Source organism: Metarhizium robertsii (genome assembly GCF_000187425.2).
Source record: "Metarhizium robertsii ARSEF 23 chromosome Unknown MAA_Scf_5, whole genome shotgun sequence".
NCBI lineage: Eukaryota > Fungi > Ascomycota > Sordariomycetes > Hypocreales > Clavicipitaceae > Metarhizium > Metarhizium robertsii.
Window position 1 is genome coordinate 253981 of NW_011942193.1, and position 20795 is coordinate 274775.

General features: G+C 50.8%; 9 protein-coding genes across 9 annotated transcripts; 5 read left to right on the forward strand and 4 right to left on the reverse strand.

Moving 5' to 3' along the window:
• Positions 1-220: 220 nt before the first annotated feature.
• On the forward strand, positions 221-1432 carry MAA_00083 (Aromatic prenyltransferase, DMATS type; the record flags this gene model as incomplete). The annotated part of the gene is made up of 2 exons (XM_007818081.2): positions 221-903; positions 958-1432. 2 exons carry the CDS (start codon positions 221-223, stop codon positions 1430-1432), a joined length of 1158 nt encoding a protein of 385 aa, XP_007816272.1.
• A 1484-nt stretch (positions 1433-2916) lies between these two features.
• MAA_00082 (Polyprenyl synthetase-related protein) lies at positions 2917-4007 on the reverse strand (the record flags this gene model as incomplete). Its single annotated transcript, XM_007818080.1, has 3 exons — positions 2917-3628; positions 3684-3838; positions 3891-4007. The coding sequence occupies 3 exons, from the start codon at positions 4005-4007 to the stop codon at positions 2917-2919; spliced, it is 984 nt and encodes a 327-aa protein (XP_007816271.1).
• A 526-nt stretch (positions 4008-4533) lies between these two features.
• Positions 4534-5312, reverse strand: MAA_00081 (AtmB protein; the record flags this gene model as incomplete). Its single annotated transcript, XM_007818079.1, has 2 exons — positions 4534-4732; positions 4795-5312. The coding sequence occupies 2 exons, from the start codon at positions 5310-5312 to the stop codon at positions 4534-4536; spliced, it is 717 nt and encodes a 238-aa protein (XP_007816270.1).
• Positions 5313-5663: 351 nt separating this feature from the next.
• MAA_00080 (prenyl transferase) lies at positions 5664-6747 on the forward strand (the record flags this gene model as incomplete). The annotated part of the gene is made up of 2 exons (XM_007818078.1): positions 5664-6367; positions 6426-6747. 2 exons carry the CDS (start codon positions 5664-5666, stop codon positions 6745-6747), a joined length of 1026 nt encoding a protein of 341 aa, XP_007816269.1.
• Positions 6748-7269: 522 nt separating this feature from the next.
• MAA_00079 (uncharacterized protein) lies at positions 7270-8181 on the reverse strand (the record flags this gene model as incomplete). The annotated part of the gene is made up of 1 exon (XM_007818077.1): positions 7270-8181. One exon carries the CDS (start codon positions 8179-8181, stop codon positions 7270-7272), a length of 912 nt encoding a protein of 303 aa, XP_007816268.1.
• A 943-nt stretch (positions 8182-9124) lies between these two features.
• On the forward strand, positions 9125-10727 carry MAA_00078 (FAD dependent monooxygenase; the record flags this gene model as incomplete). The annotated part of the gene is made up of 4 exons (XM_007818076.2): positions 9125-9411; positions 9476-9747; positions 9803-10170; positions 10266-10727. The coding sequence occupies 4 exons, from the start codon at positions 9125-9127 to the stop codon at positions 10725-10727; spliced, it is 1389 nt and encodes a 462-aa protein (XP_007816267.2).
• A 1623-nt stretch (positions 10728-12350) lies between these two features.
• On the forward strand, positions 12351-13381 carry MAA_00077 (Cytochrome P450 CYP503E1; the record flags this gene model as incomplete). Its single annotated transcript, XM_007818075.2, has 3 exons — positions 12351-12781; positions 12854-12882; positions 12945-13381. The coding sequence occupies 3 exons, from the start codon at positions 12351-12353 to the stop codon at positions 13379-13381; spliced, it is 897 nt and encodes a 298-aa protein (XP_007816266.2).
• A 2371-nt stretch (positions 13382-15752) lies between these two features.
• Positions 15753-16916, forward strand: MAA_00076 (quercetin 2,3-dioxygenase; the record flags this gene model as incomplete). The annotated part of the gene is made up of 1 exon (XM_007818074.1): positions 15753-16916. The coding sequence occupies one exon, from the start codon at positions 15753-15755 to the stop codon at positions 16914-16916; it is 1164 nt and encodes a 387-aa protein (XP_007816265.1).
• Positions 16917-20263: 3347 nt separating this feature from the next.
• On the reverse strand, positions 20264-20532 carry MAA_11191 (uncharacterized protein; the record flags this gene model as incomplete). Its single annotated transcript, XM_011413171.1, has 2 exons — positions 20264-20365; positions 20416-20532. The coding sequence occupies 2 exons, from the start codon at positions 20530-20532 to the stop codon at positions 20264-20266; spliced, it is 219 nt and encodes a 72-aa protein (XP_011411473.1).
• Positions 20533-20795: the final 263 nt, after the last annotated feature.

Here is a 20795-nt window from a genome sequence, read left to right on the forward strand (position 1 = left end):
GCAGAAATGCGTATCTTAAACTCCGTGTCACACTTGTCAGTCCGCTAGATCTGGATATGTTGGGAAAGCTAGAATTGGTGTTTGGAAGAGCTTAGTATCCTTGGTTCTTCTTTTGTGTTAAATTTAAGGCCTGGTGTGGCATTGCAGGATCGACTGTCCCCTAATTCTACGTTTTGTTCTACTCCCATCAGAAGATATTTCGTTCAAGACAGCAATTACAATGGCCAATCAAGCTTCCATGACCAGCAACCTCGACTTGAGGTACTGGATGCGCCACAGCGTCCCGCCGCTGCTCGCCCTCTTAAGAGCAGCAGGGTCATACTCGGATGCAGATCAAGGCAAACATATCCAATTCCTTTGCGATTACGTTCTCCCCAACTTTGGACCTCGCCCAACCGATGATTCCTCAAGCAAGTCGTGGTTTACCCAGAGTGGTTTCCCTATGGATCTCAGCCTGAACCTAAATGCCGGGAAGCCAAAAGTGAGATATGCCTGGGAATTCATAGGTCCAAATGGGCCCGAGGATGACGACATGTACGCTATAGGCGCCTTGCGAAAATGCCTGGCATCTCTCTCCGCGGAGTTGGGATTCAGCACTCTATGGGCTGATGCTCTACTGGATGCCCTGGCTCCAACGTCTGAAGAAGCAACGACAACCCAGCAAAATATTCAACAGTGGCAAGCGAGTCTTTTGCCACCTGGGGTTGAGCCAAAGGCCGGAGCCAGGCTCCCCTTTGCAGCGCTGGCCTTTGGCCTAGATGGGCCCCGGACTGATACCAAGCTCTACATTAGCCCCCAAATCAAGGAGATGGGGTCTGCTAAATCTATGAATGAGACTATCTGGAATGTTGCGCGTCATTTGGAACCTCCAATTAGCCAGAACGCAATTACGGCTGTTTCTGAGTACGTTTATTTCTGCTATCACGCATGAGTTGGTACATGTTTTAACTTAAGCAGATTCCTTCTGGAGCGTCCTGGCCCACCTTGTATGGATATGCTGTGCGTGGATCTCGTGAAAGAACAAGATTTACATCGAGCCAGATTCAAGATCTACGTTCACACAACGAGCAATTCATTCAACACGGTTCAACAGTGCATCACCTTGGGCGGCCGACGGCAGGACGAAGTCACCCTAAAGAGTGTAGAGGTCTTGAGGTCTATATGGCATCTTTTACTCCAAGAAAAGGAAGAGGTTACAAACGACTACGAAAAACCAGTCAACGATCCGGCAATGCTAGTTATGAAGCTCTTCTTCTGCATTGAGATTACTCCTGGTCAAGATCTCCCAGATGTCAAGTTGCATGTTCCCATCTTTAATTATTTAAAGAGCGATGCGGAAACCATTGAGAATCTTGAGAAGATTTTCCAAAAATGCGGCCAGGAGTGGGCAGCAAATGGGAAATATAAAGAGGCCTTTGAACTTGCTTTGTAAGTTTTCTCTCTAATTGCGATGACTCTAGATAGTTCGAATATTGAAGGGCGAAAACTAATGTCATGCCCTGTAGTGGAGATCCCAGCACGGATCGTGAGGTGCCAATCCACGGCCACACATCATTCAGCTGCACTGCATCCGGGGTATACCAGACTCTGTATTTCAGTGTGCCGAGATGCCTAGAGTAACTCGAAAGAACAGAATTGGGCGTCACTGAACTGTTAGGCTGCCAAGCTGGATATCATGGATGCCGGTGCTTTTCCCATCCCACGCGTACAATGCCCTGAAAGCGCAACTAGAGCATATAGCGCGATTTCAGTACTTGGAAGTGTCTTGAACTCGTGATTAAGAACAGTTTCTGGAAACAAACCCGGGTTTTTTGCTCTGAAACTGGGCCACTGACGCAAATTCCCGCGGCGAGGAGATGTGATTTAGCGTCTTGGAATAAGGGTTAGGGTTAGGGTCAGTAGCTATATAGCCAATGTTGCTTTAGGAAGAAAATGTTGATACTACAGTACGTGCAACAGCTGCTGTTGTCTTGATACTAATGTACCAGACCCCAGGTGCCCATGTAGCCCAGGTCCAGTAGCGACTGTTGGCAGAGACCACTGAATCTTGTGACGAGAGTCAAAAACTAAAGACCTATCTTCGTGCGTATCTTGGAAAACGTGCTACAATAGTTTTCTGCACGGAGATGACGTATCCTTTGGGAGGCTCGTCAAGCCCGATACGAGACACGGCAATCAAAAATACGTAGACTTTTGTATTTACAAAACTTGCGCAAGTTACATGTTACGATATAACTCGCGATTGGCCAGATTTTTAATAGTGTGATAGCGAAGGATAGGGAGCAGCGTATCAATAGATGGTATCATGAGAATCAACCGGAATAGGTAGTTCAATGGCCAAAAACAACAACACTCGGTTTGCGACCTCGGTACAGGCGTCAAAATTGTGACATTGTTGGATACCATCGCAGAGAAGTGGACTCCCAGACGTGGGTGAGAATATCAAGTGGTTGGGTGACATGAGGCAAATTCCGCATGGTTATCTTGTCCTCGCCCCTATCATGAGCATGATTGCGTATTGAGACTTGGCGATAACGTATGAGAGCTCCTGCAGCTTCTATGGGCGCTGCAGAAAAATCGTATGTTCTTTCTTATCAATGAAGGGTATTGATAAGCTCAATCTGTCGTGGCAAGTAATGAAACGTTATAAGTGATACGTCACCAAAGCTCTCGCAGACATGACGAAATGAAAAAAAGATCCGAACTTCCCAGTCTACTCTGCTACTTCTCTTACATGCGAGGTAGGAAATGAACTAGTAATTTTACCATGATGTCGAAATGGCCAAACGCGGCAAGAGTTCGCCCAGATTTAGTAATGAGAGCAGCGCCTCGTCTCTATTTTAACTACCCTGCATGCTTTGGCAAGTTTTGAAAAAAATAAAATAGAATGTAAATTGACTAGGCTGTTTGTATGGATTACTTCAACGCCAACATCTTGAGAATTGCTCGCATCTTCTCTCCACGGTTTGTACCATTTTCAAGATCCGCCAACTGCGCCTTGGCCTGCTGAAGCAAAGACTCAATCTTCTGCCGCGAGTATACAAAGCTTCCCGTAGACTCTATATATTCAACCGCGTACTCCTTCACCATGGGATCCTCACTGCGCTGCTTCAAAATATTCAGCAGTCGCAGATCCCCCGGTCGCGATCGAATACTATGAATAATGGGATACGAGAATTTGCCTTCGGATATGTCTTCGCAGTAGCCCTTATTCTTTGAATACACGTCACTTTGCAAGTTTTGATAGTCGTCCCGAATCTGAAACAGGGCTCCGAGAGTCTCTACCAGCGGGACGAAGTCGCGTTTGCTGGAGCTTTCGCCCTGCATCAGCCGGATCGCGAGGCGGAACAGGCCCCCGGTTTTGTTTTGAATCATGCGCATGTACTCTTGCTCGGTTGGGCAGTGTAGCGAGTCTCTCCAGTGAAGCTCCATGCCTTGGCCGCGGTGTAGGTTGACTAGCTCCTCGGTGAAGATGGCATATGCGCGCGGGTTCGTGAGCTGGTCCAGCTCTTTTTGGGCCATGAAGTAGGCTAGGTTGGCGGAGTTTATGGTCTGCGCAATGCCAAAGATGCTGTGGGCAACGGGGACGCCCCGTCGTAGTTTGGACGAGTCCTGAATATCGTCAATGCTACAACTTGTCAGTATCGCTTTGGTAAAGCTGAATGACGACGACGTAAACTTACAGCAGAGAGGCGTTGTGGAGTAGATCAATGATGCGTTTTATCACAGTGACCTTTTCCTCTGGGACGCAAAGGAACTGGTTGAATGCATTCGTTAAGCCGCCACGGATATCTTTTCCGGGCGACTCTCGCAAATAATCCAGAGGTGCAGTCAGAACCTGGTTTTGGGTGAGCAACTCTGTTTTCTTATCGAGTTTACGTCATACTAACCTTGTCTTCTAGGTATGTAGTGTTTCCATTGGAGTGCGGACGCGTGGCTTGCGACCAACATGTCATATCCTGAGGACGAAGCGTTTCCACTGTGGTGGTGGTGGTGGTGGTGGCCATCGTTGTATTCGAGCAGAGACAATCAAGTCTTTCAAAAGTGTCAAGTCTAGTGAGTAAAGGAGCACAGAACATGGTTTGTCTTTTGCAAAGATATGGGCGAGGGTGTATTTGATAAGAAGAATATGGTCAGCTCCAAGCTCATCGACCAAGTTCAGCCAGGCCTTATCAGTGCGAAATGAGCTCGGTATTCTCTCAAGATTGAGGTTGTATACGGCGCATCCGAGCACGCCAAAAAATAGTGACAGGTTACATGTGGCAACTATGACGGCATCTCCGTTCGCTTTCATTAGTCACAAGGCGTATCAAAGGGCATGGCTCTTTGTTAGTTTGCATATGGCCATGCAGTGCAACCAGCGAGATCCGATTTGCCAAGCAATTGGTTTATTTTCTATTCTAGGCAAGATATCCACATCATGCAACATGCATCAAATACGGGGCGTCAAGATAACATTTGCGATGGCCCATGGACCACCATTGCCGGCGGCCGACAGGGTGGATTGTGTTTCTGTCGCCCCCTTTCACGAGATCAGTCCAGCTTCGCAGTCTTTTGCTCGGCCCGGGACACCAGATACAGACAAACTCCATAGGTTGAGTCGGCGAGCACGAAAGTGGCGAGACTCCAGAGGATGAGCGGGCTGCCGAGCCAGCCATATACCTCCGGCCAGTACTTCCAGCGAAGAAAGGCAAAGCCGACAGTGCAACACGAGCCAAGAAATCTGCTGAGCCTGGGGTGATGTCAGTTCCATGCCATCACAGTTACACAAAATCTGCAAGACCCTTAACATACCATAACGTCCAGGATGTTCCTCGTGTGCTGTTTCTCTGCAGCAACTGGCACATGCCGCCGATGCTCAAGGCCAGTTGGCATATGACGGCTCCCCATGAGTACGCCAGCGCAGGCCCTATTTCCAGGGCCAATGCAACATGACCAGTGAAGCACACCAAGGTTCCCAAAAGGAGAATCAAGGCTGCATGGTCCGCAACCAGGGGAGAGTGACTCCACTCGATCCTTGCCGATCGGGCTGCCGCTGCCATGATGAAGACGTTTAGAGTCACACCCGCGGCGAAGACGGCCAGCTCGACCTTGTTGGACGACGGGTATACAAGCGTATACACGAGTTCCCAGCCAATGTTGTTGCAGAGCGGAAGAAGAGCCATGCTGTACGTTTCTCCCTTTGCGGAGTGCCAGATCATCAAGGCGTAGTTGACGACCCAGCCGAGACCCATCAATGCAACAAAGGTGTCAGCTAGCCATTGAATCTCCTGATAGCCGGATGGGGCCTGCGCGTTGTTGAATCCGTCCATGTCGTCAGAAGCCGCAGTGTCCGAGGAAACTAGGAAAAAAGGTGAAGAAAAAAGTTGGTATACCGAGAAGAAATGACGGACGCAAGCATTCTTTTTATACCCCTTGGAACCTGACCATCAGGTCCCGAAAGCCACAAAACTCTTGGCCTTTTCATCAGTTATTAAAACTCGACAGGTTCCCGTTTGGAAAGCAATCGTCATTACCCACTCACCTTCATCTACTTGATTTCACCATCTACACAGCTGCCCTAGAGTACTTACTCCCAAGGTCCAGTAGACCCCAACATTCAGACTCTCACTTTGTCCACTGCTTCCCCATCAACTCGACACATACCACTCTCAACTGCAACAATGGCTTGGCTCACAGGTCGCTTCATGGCCGGCGAAATGGCCGCCGTCTTGTCCGCATTCGCCCTCGGATACCTCGTCCGAAACAGATGCCACGACAAGACTGCCGCCTCTCAAACCGTCAAACACTACGGCTATGACAAGAGTCGCTCCCTCGAGAGCAACAGGGAAGCCGTCGACAAGCTTCCCAGCTGTCCGTACGAATATCTCCTTGGCATCTACGGCCGTCATCACTTCGCGCCCTTTGTCAAGGCGTTTAGTCCGACATTGAAGAATGACGACCCTGACAAGTACGCCCTCATCCTGGACATTATGGACGCCGTGCACTTTTGCCTCATCCTGGTGGACGACATTTGCGACGACAGCACCAAGCGCAAGAACCAGACTACGGCGCACATGCTCTACGGGTCGTGTGAAACGGCCAACAGGGCGTACTTTGTGCTCACAAAGACGATCAACAGGGCCATGCGGGAACGGCCCGTTCTCGGCGTGGAACTGCTCAAGGCCCTGGAGCAGATGCTCGAGGGGCAAGATCTCTCCCTGGTCTGGCGTAGAGATGGACTCAAAGCTTTTGGGTTCGCGGAGGAGGACAGAGTCCCCATGTACAGGAATATGGCGCAACTAAAGACGGGGACACTGTTTGTGCTTCTTGGAAGACTGCTAAACGACGGTGGTGATCAACTAGATAATCTATTCACTCGATTCGGGTATGTACTTTTTTTTTTTTGCTCTCTGTTGACTAAGCTAATCGACCTTGCGACGTAGTTGGTACGCGCAGCTGCAAAATGATTGCAAGAACATATATTCCGACGAGTACGCCATCAACAAGGGTGGCGTGGCGGAGGATCTGCGAAATGGCGAGCTGTCTTTTCCCATTGTCGTTGCTCTCAACGATAAGCACGCCCATTCTCGGATTGAAGAGGCGTTCCGGAGCCGCAGTGAGGGTGATATTGAAAAGGCCATGGCGGGGTTGCAGTCTCCCAGTGTGAAGAAGGCGTGCCTGGAGGCGCTTCAGGATGCTGGCAAGGGGCTGGACAAGTTGGTGGCGGTTTGGGGACGACGGGAACAGATGAGCCAGACGGCGTGAATTTGTAAATACCAGGTAGTCTTTTCATGGGACGGTGTGAGCCCAGCAGGCAGGTAGACGTGAATTTGACCAGACTCGCTTGACACTCGATTGTTGCGCATCTTGACAACTACAACGAGCCTATTTCCATGACAACTATGGGTAGCCATTACAGTGACGGTTTGACACGATGGCCAATTTGCTCTCCAGCAGCCAAGTGTCACCCCGCTTGTTCATGGTTGCGTCCCAAAACGGGTATATCACGAGCGTACTTGACGCGTTGCATGTTGATGGTTGGTTGGCTGACAACGACGAGCGTAACAACAGCCGGTTTACGAAACCAGTTGAACAAGTCCCGCCAATTTCTCGATTCAGCTTCAGAGGAAACAACCAGCTCGTGTCTGCCTCACATGCCCATAATAGCAACACGCCTACGCAGCGATCAAAAAGCGGGACGATCTCGGGAAGGATGGATCGCCTTCGAGCTACGGAGTGGAGTTGGCTTCAATTATTGAGCTACATGTACATACTTGACACATGTAGCTACTCGGATTTCCTCGTCTCCCTGTGGTCCCTCGTGCCGTCTCCGAGCCCGATCAACGCATCCCTCAGCACCAGCGCGTCGGCAGCGCCCGCGGCCGGGCCCACGACCAAACTGACAAGAAACATCCTCGCCAGCAGCCTCCAGCCCATGCGCCTCCCGGCCGCCGCGAGCGCTTGGCAAAAGAGCCCCATGGCCAGGAAGAACCCGCTCGACGTGCCCGTCATTTCATTCATCTGCCGCACTCGGGCCTGTCCCTGCGCCGCCGGCGCGCACGCGAGCTGCGACACTGAGCAGTCGGGCACCCCGAGCAGACTGTTCATGAGATGGAACGGCCCCCGGTCCCGAGACACGGCGGTTGCTGCAAAGGCCACCAGGAAGGCACCGACGTGTGTGACGCCCGTGAGCCAGAAGGCGGTTCGCAGGGCCAATTTCCGCGCTTGTCCTGCGGCCACGCTCTGGGCCGGGCGGCGGTGCAGGACATGGATCCAGAGGGACACGATGGGCATGGCTGTCGAGAAGCCGAAGCAGCAGGAGATGCAGGCCATTGCGGCAACGAGGCTGCGGCGCGCATCGTGGTTAGCATTTGCCGGCGCTGGTGGGAGGAAACTGATGGCTCTGCGGTGTACATACCCGAAGCCGCGGACCGGCCCCGTGTGCGGCACCGTCTCGTGCAGGACGATCAAGACGAACCCTGCTAGTTGGCCGGCGTAGAGGACCAGATGAAGCATAAACCAGGGCCAGTTGGACTGGAACGAGGCTGCCGACGTGCCGGTGCACATCTCGAGCCATGAGGAAGCGTCCAGGGCTGCATGGACATGCATGATTGGATAGCCTTCACTCAACTTCCATGTCATTCCGGCAAGTCCCAGAAATACTTGCAGGAGGCTAAACAGCCAGATGGGCGACGCCATCGTGTCGACAAAGGGGACAGGCGGCGCTTGGTTCCGGATCGGCATTAATGCAGGGACTCGACGGGCTTGCTGAAGGCGTACTCCGTATTAGCGTTATGAATCATGAGCCTGATGATGGTCTGTCCGTCTTTTTTTGTATCCGGCCGGGTAGTTTGCGTAACGAGGGGCCTGCAGACGGCGGCTGAAATGGGCATGCCGGTCGATCTATTCCGCGTTGCGTGCTTGCCATTCGTCTCCTTTGGGAAACGCGAGCCGCGATGCGCCGGCGGGTTTTTGACGACCTGCATGCGCGGCACATAGGTCAAGTGCGTATGCAGCTTTATCAACGAAATGGGACCGCTTGGTGTTCCGAGGTATGCGGACTGGTTTGACGGCAAGTGCCGTCTGCAGCTCGCCTTTTATGCGTATATCTAAGCCTGGTCACATATCACCTTGACGCGTTTGCCCAATGTAGCATCAAATGCCACCGGGACCCTGGGTTGCACGTTTTCCGCAAACTCGTGCCGTCGACGGTTGGCGCCGGCGTGCGCGCAAAGCCATGCGCAGCTGAGGCGGATGTCGTCTGTCAGATTTCACATGAAGGCTCGGATATCGCGGCCGGATTGCATCATAATGTGGTCATGCCAAATCATATCTTGACAATTGCAACGCACAATCATCCCATGCTGCGACAAATGCCTGAACTGCTGGTTACTAGGCGCACACCTCCGAAGCCGTGTCGCATCGTGCAGTCAAGTTCAGGAGAACAAGGGTCCAAGCAACGACATTTTTACTGCTGTCAACGTTGCATTGGATAGCGCTAGCAACTCTTCTATATTCTTGATGCGCTGCGGGTTTGGCTGCCCAAGTCAGAGAAGACGTCGGGACTCGCACTCAAGCAGAGCCCATCTCATTCCATCTTCTTGGTAGAAGCTGTCGCACCTCACAGCAAACCACTGTCACCATGCCAAACGACTTCAACGTCATTATCGTCGGGGGGTCTGTGGCTGGGTTGGCGCTCGCCCACTGCCTCCAACGCCTTGGTGTCTCGTTTACCATTCTTGAGCAGGGTGAAATCGCGCCCCAGCTGGGAGCCTCGATTGGCATTCTGCCCAACGGGGGTCGCATTCTCGACCAGCTTGGTATTTTTGACAATATTGAGAAGGAAATCGAGCCCTTGGAGCTTGCTAGGATTCGCTACCCGGATGACTTCTGGTTTGAAAGCCGATATCCCAAGGCCTTGCACTCCAAGTAAGCATCACCAAGTCCTGGACGCGTGTAAATCGCATCAGTTGCTGACTAGTTTCACCAACAGTTACCATTATCCTGTGTCTTTCTTGGAGAGGCAAAGGTTCCTTCAAATATTATACGACACGCTCGAATCAAAGAACCACATCCATACAGGAAAAAAGGTCCTCGCTGTGGAAAGCGGCATAGACTGCGCTGTAGTCAAGACTTCCGACGGTAGTGAGTATAGAGCAGATCTTGTTGTCGGCGCCGACGGTGTACACAGCGTCGTTCGTTCCGAAATATGGAGACATTTGAAGCAAACATGTCAAACACGCCCAACGGAGAGGGAAAATTCAGGTATAACACATTCACAAGCCGTCAAAATCACGTATGGCTAAGGCGGGAAGCACAGGCATCAAATACGAGTATTCCTGCATCTACGGACTTTCCCGCGACGTGCCTCACATGAAACTCGGAGAGCAGCTTAGCCGTTTGGACGACGGCGTTTCCATCCACGTCTTTACCGGCAAGCAATCCAAGTTCTTCTGGTTTGCCATGGTCAAGACACCGCAAGCCGGGTACGCCGGAAAGGGCGCCTGCTCAGACCACGCGGCAAGACAAATCTGCGACGGCATGCGCTCCAAGAAATTATCCAATGTCCTCACCTTCGGCGACGTATGGTCCCGATGCACCATATACAAGATGACGCCGTTGGAGGAAGGCGTTTTCAAGCAGTGGAATCATGGCCGCATGTTGTGTATTGGCGACGCCGTCCGCAAGGTATGTATGCCCCAGGGTTAATCTGCGCCTTGTTGAACATGTGCAAAATCAGAACGATTGCCGAAAATACAAGACTCAAGACTAACGTGGTGCAGATGTGCCCCAATATAGGGCAGGGCGCCAACATGGCCATAGAAGATGCCGCCAGGCTCGCGAATCTCATTCACAAACGCCTGCCGTTGGGCAAACTCTCAGCCAGCGAAGTCGACTGCATGCTTCGGGAATTCACGGCGGCTCAGAAGCCTCGTACGAATAGCATTTGTGCGCAATCCGAGTTTCTGGTGCGTATGCACGCGAATCAGGGCATTGGGAGAAGGCTTCTCGGCCGATATGTCATTCCATTTTTGAATGACGCGCCGGCTGGTCTGTCTGGGCTTTCTATAAATAACGCTGTGAAGCTGGAGTTTATCGATGCGCCCACCAGGTCGCTCGGGGGTGCGTGGGAAGCGTCCTGGGAGTCTGTTTTGCGGATTCTGACGGGCTTGCGGCCCAAGATGGGGATACATTATTCCGTATATGTGCTTGCACTTTCGCTTGCAACATATCTTCTCCTGTAGAGTAATAGAGTATGCGGTGGGCGTGACATTTTGATAAAGGGCGTATTTTGCTATTGGATGAGATACAATATAGACCGCAAAAAAGAAGTCGCCACGAGGAATCCTGGTCGAATATCTTGGCCTCGTTTTCATTGAAATTTACAATTGAAAAGTTGATGGATGAAGAGTTGGAAAGTTGGTTCAGCCTTTCATAAGTCTCTCTGTAACGCTGGCCAATATTTTGCTGTCAGATGCAAAGTACCAGGTATATATCTTTGGCCTCGGATAGGGTCGATGTAAGCTGAGACCAAAGTACTGTACTTTTACAAATCTAGCCCGTTTGTACTTTGTTAAATATCTCAATTGGATGTATACGCAGATAGGGGTATGTTGCGTCAACAGCACCAACTTGGACAGTGTAACACAGCATCTAGCCGCAGCACAAGATCCACCTCGAATCCGATGTTGCCGCTGATGACACGGTAGGAAATGGCCATCTCCGTCTGAATCCACACCTGCTGGACTATATCAATCCTCTTAAAGCCTGCTATGTTCCCTTGACAGAGTGGTACGGACGCCGTCAACCGATCCCCTTTCCCCGATTTCTCCATTCTACCCGTTTAAATATGCATTACGGCAACTCGACCCAATCTCTTTCGCGCAATGCTCTGTCCACGTTTTTCCACTCGTCAGTTTACAATGTGCCTGCGACACAAGTAATACTTGCCATTCTTGTCCTGGTAATATGCGCTTCATTGTACTGGAAACCTTCTACCGGCATCGACGTGCCATTTGTAGGGTACCGCTCATCATGGGAGCCGCGTTTCTTAGCTCAGATACGATATACCTTCAGCGCTTCGTCAATGATAAGTGAAGGTTACAAGAAGGTCTGCGGACTACCCATTGGTGCTTGTTCCCGGACGCGTCAAGTTTCTAACGATTTTCAACAGTGGAAAGACTCCCTATTCCAGATTTCACGGTATGACGGGGATGTGCTTATCCTATCCAGAAACTATTTAGACGACCTTCACAACAGACCACCCCAGGAGCTAAGTGCCATCCATGGCCTAATAGAGGTATGAAGGAAGCCACGCAAACTATGCCTTTCCAATGTATATCGACGCCATCTCACCACTCACTGCATTAGAATTTTGGCGGCCGCTATAGTGGCCTCGGATTGCTGGGAAAACACGACGTCGGCATCCGCGCGTTTCAGGTACACGCTTGCCCTGATGACTTCAATGTTCCAATTGGACCCGTGCTAAGCATTTGATAGATGAAAATCACGCCCAATCTTGCCAAGCTATGCGACGACATGGTGGATGAGCTAGAGTATTCCCTACGCACTGATCTGCCTCCCTGTCACGGTACTTTCTCCCACGCTTCTGATTCGAAAACTATATAAACTGACGCGCCGGTCATATTTCGCATAGACTGGACCTCGGTGTCGATTCAACCGTTCATTCTGAGGGTAGTCGAGCGCATAGTACACCGAACCTTTGTGGGATTGCCGCTATGTCGAGACCCGGAATGGCTCAAAGCCGCGTTTGGACACGCTGACAATGGTAAGGTTTCTATATAACCAAGCGGCAAATGCGCTGTGCTGACCCGGTTCGGTGGACAGTAACGATAACACAAATCGCCATGAGGTCCGTTCCTTGCTTTATGCGACCGCTTCTGGACCTTTGCCTCCCATTTTCTTGGAAATACAAGGCCCATCTCCGCGCAGGAAAAAAGGTGCTCATACCCGAGGTCGAACGTCGGCGAGACCTCGAAACCAGCGGTGTCGACTATATGAAACCCAACGACTTGCTGCAATCCATGGTAGAAATGACGAATCCCGACGACGAAGAGGGCCAACCCGATACTCTGGCGGAACTGATGATCACCATGACTGCCATCGCCGGCCACAGCACGGCGGCATCTGGATCCCATGTGATTTTTGACCTCGTCTCTCGCCCCGAGTACATCGACTTGCTACGTGAAGAGGCTCAAACGACGCTGCAAAAGACTGAGATGCGTTTCACAAAGCAGTCCTTGTCGGGTTTACGCAAAATGGACAGCTTCATGCGAGAGTCAGCAGTCCCCCTACCTGCCATTACGGCGCCTTTTAAACCCATGCTAGAAGCTAACAGATGATATTGTAGATCTCAGCGGCATAACCCCCTTTCACTGTGTATGTCTTTCCAAGCCCTGTATGACCACCACGACTCGAATGCTAACACAGCCTGCCACTAGTGGGATTTCTTCGCGTCGTCAAAGCGCCCGCCGGCATCACTCTCCAAGACGGCACCCACGTCCCGTACGGCACGCAGCTCTGCATCCCGCCGCACTCCATCTCCAGCGATCCGACGGTGCTGGAGGACGCCCAATCGTTCAACGGGCTTCGCTACTACGAGCAGCGCCGCCGGGACCCCGGCCAGGAAAACAAGCACCAGTACGCTACCACGGACAAGATTCACTTGCATTTTGGTTATGGCAAATGGGCTTGTCCGGGGCGTTTCATGGCTTCCGACATGATGAAGATGATTGTTGCTACGCTTTTGCTGCGCTATGACATCAAGTATCCCGATGGGAAGGCGAGGCCGACAAATGGGCATATTCATGAGTTTCCGTTTATGAATATCTACACGAAGCTCTTGATGAAGAGACGGGATGAGATGCCGGTCGTGTAGCCGTGGACGTGGTGATTGACCTAGTATACCTCGAAACATGTATACAGACAATATGGTATTCAACGATTACATCTGTGTCATTTTATGCTTGTGCAAAATGATTTGACGATCCACAATAGTTGGGCCACGGCGTGATTTTGCTATACTTCGTTATTATCTCGGACAGAAGGCTCTGCTTATCGCAGGGTAATTTTGTCGTCGGGAAAGCTTTAATATCACTTATATTCGGTCCTAGCGACCAGACCTGAGAGAGGTGAACAAGGAAAAGTCAAGTATGTCTCTTTTTTAGGACAGAGCAAGTGTCTTGCGAAACGACACACGCAGCAGCTGTGGCGAGGACAGGGAATGTGTCCATGTGTACAGGGAAAAATGCAAGTAGGCAAGATGGCGCGTGCCTCGTAGGTTGTTGTGCCCGTGTAGATGCGTTGTGAAGCGAACCAGTTGACATTTTGATGTGGAGGAGCACATGAATAGTGGCATGGTTCAAATAATGCAAAGATATGATGAGCCGGTCCTCCAACTAACAACAATCTAACAGAGAAACGTTGTACGTCATAATAAATCGTCTATATTACCTTAGCGGAGTACCGAGAAGCTTTTCAATGGAACATACAGGGTCCTAATTGCCGTGAAGTTGGACTGCCTTCTTTTTGTGACTCTTCTGTAGAGTGAATAAACTTGGGGATTCTTTCAACAGTCTAAACGTGGCACAAAACATCTCTCCTAGTCTCCGAGTTGTAAGCGATGGCCTTTGTTTTCTGTTAGAGCCGTATAAGTCATTATGTCCTAGGGATGTCTTCTTATCGACCAAGGTAGCTGACGCATGTCTTGGGGCTTTTATGCCTATTTGAATGAGGTAGGAGATTGTGATGGGTGAGCTGGGTCGACACTGATCGGCCTAGGAGCACATTGGTTGTCACGCCACTCGGGTCTTTCCTTTACAATTTATTATAGTCAAGAATCGATTACGGAATATCTCAGGTTCTTTTTTCTTTTCACCTCGACCAGAAAAGATTCTTGGTAAGCAGAACACATCTTTCACGCCAACTTCAGATGAAACAACGCCATCATTTGCCATGAGTCGAGGGACCGGCTAAAGTCCTACAGGGTTATTGGACTAAGCTGGCCTTCTGATTGCATTTATCAAGAAAAATGGGGACACGGGATGCCTTGCATCTGTGCCAACAAGCAGTACATGATCCAAGACGATGAGCAACAGAGGAACCCGAGCTATTTCCCTTCGGAGTATAGTCGGGGTAGTATTTTGCATTGTCTCACCATCTTATGGACGCTGGTCGAAGCTTGAACCGTCATATTGAACCATTCTAATTCGGTAGTTTTTTAAGAGGCAAGGCCCCAGATGTTCGTAATTTCCGACGACCCAAGGGTTCCTTGTAGATTCAGCTTCTAGAAGGGATAGACGTTTCAGTCGCAATCACTTGGAACAATAACAAAGGGCCATTTCTCTCGTGGCCTTTAGTCACTAGGAGTAAATAGCATGAAAAACAGGATACGATTCCTCTCAACAAAGCTCTGTCCTCGCGGCTAGCGCGATATGACAGGTGACGATATCCTCAACCACTTCGCACAAAAGCCAGTCGGAGCCGTGCCTGTTCACACCTTGTCGCCCGCTTCCAATTCAATGCTGACATTCTCAGTTCGATAGCCCCCCTTCATTCACCAGCTTCCGAGTCAAAACGCATTTCTAAGCAGGCGGGAACGGGGCCAAGTTGGACAGGCTCTGAGCCCACTGGCTAGTCATGACATGGAGTCAAGTATCAAGTCAAGCAGGCCGCCCGACAAAGCACCAGACGTCAAGCTCAACAGCCTCCTCAATGGATCAATTGATCCCAGCACAAGACGGCCCCGTCCCAGTCGCCGTGGGTGAAGCAGCAGACACGGGCCAGGTCGTGAACAAGCCGCTTGGTCGGCCATCATACGAGCCAAGGTCCTCCTCACAGCTTGCAGGGAGACGCAAGCGATTCATGTACAACATGCTACCCGTCTTGGCAGGTAGAAATTGCAGTGACGCGCGTGTGGGTTGCATTGACAATGCCTAAGAGCAGGACCCTGGCTAGACCAGATGGAACCGCTGGGGAATTATGCTTCATGCGGCGTCTATCGCCTGTTATTGAGAGCGTCTCCAATCAACGGGGACCGTGGCCTACGCGAAGCGGAAGCGCCTGGTGCTTCTCGGCCGGGATGGGATGGGATGTCCGATCTGTGGGTATTGGTCTTGATGCCATCACGACACCAATCTATTGTATATATTGCCCGGGAATCCCGCGGCTCTGGCTGGGAATCGTCACAGGCCATCCATCCTTTGCCGTCCACTCCTTTCTGCCATTGACTACTTACCTCGTTCGCCACCATGGGATTTACACAGGCTCTCGTTTTCGCGCTGGCCGCCGCCACCATTGAAGGCGCCTGCGCACCGGGATCAGGAGGAGCAGCCGCCTCGCCTCAGAACATGGTCGTGAGCCAGGCCCCCGACTTTGTGCGCCCCTACGTGCTCCCCAAATACAGGGGACGCTCCATCATGCTCTCACAGGCCGAGGTGTTGCGCTTCGCCATCACCACCAACTCAAGCGGCGGCGCCTTCTCCATGATCCAGCACAACGGCCAGTTCAACAACAACGTCTCGGCGCGTTACCACGACCACCACAACGTCCACGAACATCTCTACTGCGCCAGGGGACGCGTCCAGTTCTGGGCCCAGAAGAACACATCCGAGGGGGAGCAAGAGGCGCGACAAGCCACCCCGGGCGACTACGCCAGTCTGCCGACGGGCACCATCCACACGTTCCAGCTCGTCGATCCCGATGCGCAGCTAACCCACGTCTTCCATCCCGCGGGCTTCGAGCACCTGTTTGACGTCTTCTACGGCGAGGGCAAGTACAACTCGAGCGTCTCGGCGCCCTATCTCGCCACCGCCTTTGACGAGTCACCGTTTGCGGGCACGCTCTCGCCCGAGGCCATCGCCAGCCTCAACTCGCTGGACCTGTACCTGCACGACAACTTTGTGCCGCGACGCGACTTTGTCAACGGCACCGCCGGCGACAGCCGCCTCAACTGGCACAACGGCCCCAACGAGCTGCCGAGCAAGTACGGCGAGCCCTATGCCATCGCCAAGGACTACGGCCCCAAGTTCCTCAACGCGGAGAACGGATACAAGATTGTCCAGCCGTTTGCCGACAAGAATACCGAAAAGGACTTCACCATGGGCACTGTTATTCTGTCCCCCAAGCTTGATAACGAGACGGTAACCACGACCACTCTGCCGCACCACTTTGCCCTGCAGATGGAAGACGGCCATCTTATTCTTGCCGTGGACGGATACGAGTCCGTTGCCTTGCTCCACGGCGACGTCGCGTTCATCCCTGCCGGAACAAAATTCTCCTACCATGCCGACGTCCCTTATACCAAGTTCATGTACATGAACAATGGCACCGAGGGCTTGGATCACCAGCTGATGCAGAAGGCTGTGCCTTGGGGCTGGCCTACCTATCCCCACTACGCTGGTTACAAGGCGTAAATGAAGCTTCTTGCGGCGGCTATCGTCACAAGATGGCTAGGGGATTAAATGGAGAGTGAGTTGGTGTTTGGGGGGAGCCTTGAGCTTGTTTCTTTTTTTGTGCCTTGCGTGGCGTTGGCTGAAGGAGTGCTGGATGGGCCTACTAAAGCAGGACAAGAAAAGTTCAAAGTGTATAGTAGATAAAAGCAACTTGAGTAAGCGGTGTAGTTTAGCTTTACATTACATGTGTACATAAAGCATGGGGATTTGCCAAAAGTAACCTCAAGTGCTGCTACCCCGTGGTTCAGGCGCCATCTGTGAACCCTTGCGACCGATCTGCTTCCTTTCTCCATTCCCGATCGTGCGTGCGTGCGACCCTACCCGGCCGATTACGACGCTGTGGTCAGAAACGAAGACGATAGGCTACACAACTTTACGAACTTTACGGGCTTTTTGGATACTCTCAAAGAAACGCTACAGAAGGAACATGGTACGCCTTCTAGGTATGGGCGAGAGGCCCTGCTGACGGCTTCATTCCACATGCTGGCAGTTGTTTCAAGTCAGCATATGTACTGAGACATGAACTCGGGCTTGGGGTGGGCATAAATCTAATTGAATAAAGCCCACAGGCACAACCGCTTTTAGAGTCATACTTGTAATGCTAATCATCTCACCTACTCAACAGCCTTTGTTTCGATTGGCAGAGTCCGCAGATGCTTCGGAAACCCGTCATCGCGTCCACTTACACCCCTACATAAATACATACATACGTAATGGCCAACGTCAGCTAGCTTTGGCAATGCCAGTGAAGTCGTGACATTTGCCAAGGTCGACCGCTCAAAATGCCCGAGTTCATACGTTGCGGATCCATCATTTATCAGCCTATATTGCAATAGGAACTATGAGCCTCCACGGGGCTCGCTTGCTCGCAGCGTCGTCAGTTGGCATCATATTTCGAGTCTGGTGGATCGATGTGGGCAGTGCCAGCCAACATGTCCACATGGTATCGACGCCATAACCCAGCATTGCGGGCCGTGGGCTAGGTTTTCCAGATGCCGAAACATGCCACATGACGAGGCCCTTGGGGCAGCAGTTGGCGACTCTTGTGTAATTTTTTTCATCGACCTGTCATCAACGACATGCGACCTTTAGGCGAATGGGCTGCCTCTCCTTCAGCCATGTTGTCCACTATTTCGCCTCCACCATTCTTGTTTTGACTCGTGTCGACTATGTAGTTGCCAAGCAGGCTGGCTACTTACTCGGTCTGATCTCTGCGCCTCCCAGCTCACACGGCTACGCCTCCCCCTTAATAGCCAAAGGCTTACTCGTAACTTCCCCACTGTGAGTTTCTATTCAATGCCCCCCCCCCCCCCCCCCCGCCCCCGGGCTTGGTCAATCGGTTCAATGTTCATCTCAAGGCTGGCGCACCAAGCTCTCACGAGTAGTCGCTGGCAGTTATATCCAGAAACATATCCGAAAAGTACATATGTGACGCAGCGCATCGTCACTAGTAACGAGGTTGATGGCGGCACCGCTGCGACCGCCACAATCGATATCATAGAATAGTTGCCACGGTTGGTGGGGAGGTAACGGTTAATTACTGGAGCCCGTTGATGGTGTAGTAAGTACGCAGTGAAAGATGAAAAGTATTTAAATGTATTTCTGCCGTGATTGTGTTTTGCCAAGTCGGCGCCATGCACCGAGCACGTGAGAAACTCTACACTCCAGATATTTGTCTTCTCAGTAAGCAAGTCGCCTATGCGAGGAGAATTGCAGAAAACCACAGCCTTCATATTATCAATCATCTTATGTAGATCATTCAAAATGTAGAACTTGAACTCCTCCCTCTCCACTGAAACGGGAATCACAAAAGCGAGCTCATCTTTCTGTACGAGGCTACGTATAGGGTAGGGCATGAGCTTGGAGATGACGTCGAGATCATCCATGGACGCGGTTGCTGCAAGCAAATCAGCTTGGACTTTTGGGGGCGAAAATTGGAAGACCTTGTAGATCTGTTCTTTAAACATTGCTCAAGCTGATCAGTTGGCAAATTCTCTACCAAAGCAAATGCTCACAGGAAGCCCGGGCCAATGTCCATATTGACAACACCTCCTTCACTAGTCTGCTGCCATCTTGGGGTGTAGCCTCTGTGTCTCTGGTTGGTTGCGCCTGCAGCCGCAGACCCTTGCCTTGTCCCAGGCAGCAGTATTTTGATTGCCTGCTGCCACTTGCCGGTGACAAGTAATGTTGTGACTGAACAATATCGTGCAAGGGAACGGCCCCACTTTAGGACATAGCTAGCTCGAGTCAGAGAGACAAGCCTGTGGGGGAGACTTTAAATAATACTGGATGGATAGGCGAGGAGTCGTATTGTCTTTATATCTCAAAACTAGGGGGAAAGGGGGTTATATTGGCGTAACATGGATAATAGTGGCTTGATCTTGTCCTTAAGAAATGACCATGTACTGCTTTGTCTACGAGATGCTCGTTTTACCTTAAGAGTAAACTTTGTTCATGTCTTCTTTTAGCTAGTCTAAAGGAACATAAAGTGCTATAAAAAATGTTAAAAGATTGTACTATTTAAGCAGAGTAAACACGCTCGTGAATATTCTTTGTAAAAATATTCTTTGTAGTAGTAAGCCTACTGGTGACACTACTTCATGTCGCTTACACGCCTCAAAGGGACATCCGCTCTCATCCCCTGTAGCCGCGGAAGGCTGCGTGTTAATTCACATTGACACTAATACACGTCCTCCCTCACACTGCGCCTTCGGCAAAGAGAGAACTGGCTCAGGTTGCCCTGACGTTCAAGTCCTAGGGGTTGGGAGATGAGTTCAGCGGGACAGAGGGATTACACGTAGAAATCACACAGATTCACTTTCACTTCTCAAGCGCATGACATGATGTATGTGACATTATCACAAGTCAAGAGATACATACCCTGACTCAAAAACCAAGCCTCTGCATTTGCATGACAGTACAGGGAAAACCCCAAGGATATGTACTTGTAGGGGAGAAAAACCTGTACCAAAGCGTCTCAGGAAATCGGCCACTCCCTTGGCTTCCCTGCGAGAATTACATCCCATCATCCTCTGCATTTCAATTAATCTCTGTTTGAGCACCTGATAGAGCTGAATCTGACAAAAGGTGGAATATTTTGGCATGGGGTATGCCGGACGCGGCCAATCCGAGTCTGGCACTTGTTATCCCTATGCCATGTTAGTCTTCGTTGCACAAATACCGAGCGCGAAGCAAGGGACCTACTGATACAGCGTGCACTTTCGTGAGTTGACTCGAATCGACTTGTAAGGGCTGTATTCACCGTCTTAGTAAAATAGAATAAAAAGGGGCAACGAGGATCTCCATGCTTACAAAGGAGGCGGCGCACTAGGAGAGAGCTGGACACACTCCTCGTTTCGCCAAACCCTGATGTCTGGCTGATGGCAATTCTCTTCATGAGAGAGCTCAGCCTGCATTATGTGAGACCAAGGTTATTTTGTATAGGGGTAAGACGACCTACTGGCGGCCCGATGAGGAATTGATCGTCGTATTGACCGTCGTCGTATTCAGCGCCGTCGTATTTAATGACGGCGCCCAGAGCGGCAGTTGCAAGGACGAGCAAGTTTGCGAAGAGCATTTTGGTTAATTAGATAGTTTGAGATCTGTAAGGTATTGTAAGATGGACGAGTAGAAGTTACAGAAAGACGTTGAAGAATAGTACAAGGAGATTAGACAGATATTTATATTTGACTAGTCTCCTACTTACAAGCGCGTACTTTGTTAAGGATAATCTCCAAGTTGTAGTATAAGTGAAATATGTTAGAATTTAAAATAAGCCATTAAAGTAACTACTACAAACTTAGAAGTTTCTACTATAACCAGAGTTGCAATCCACTCCAC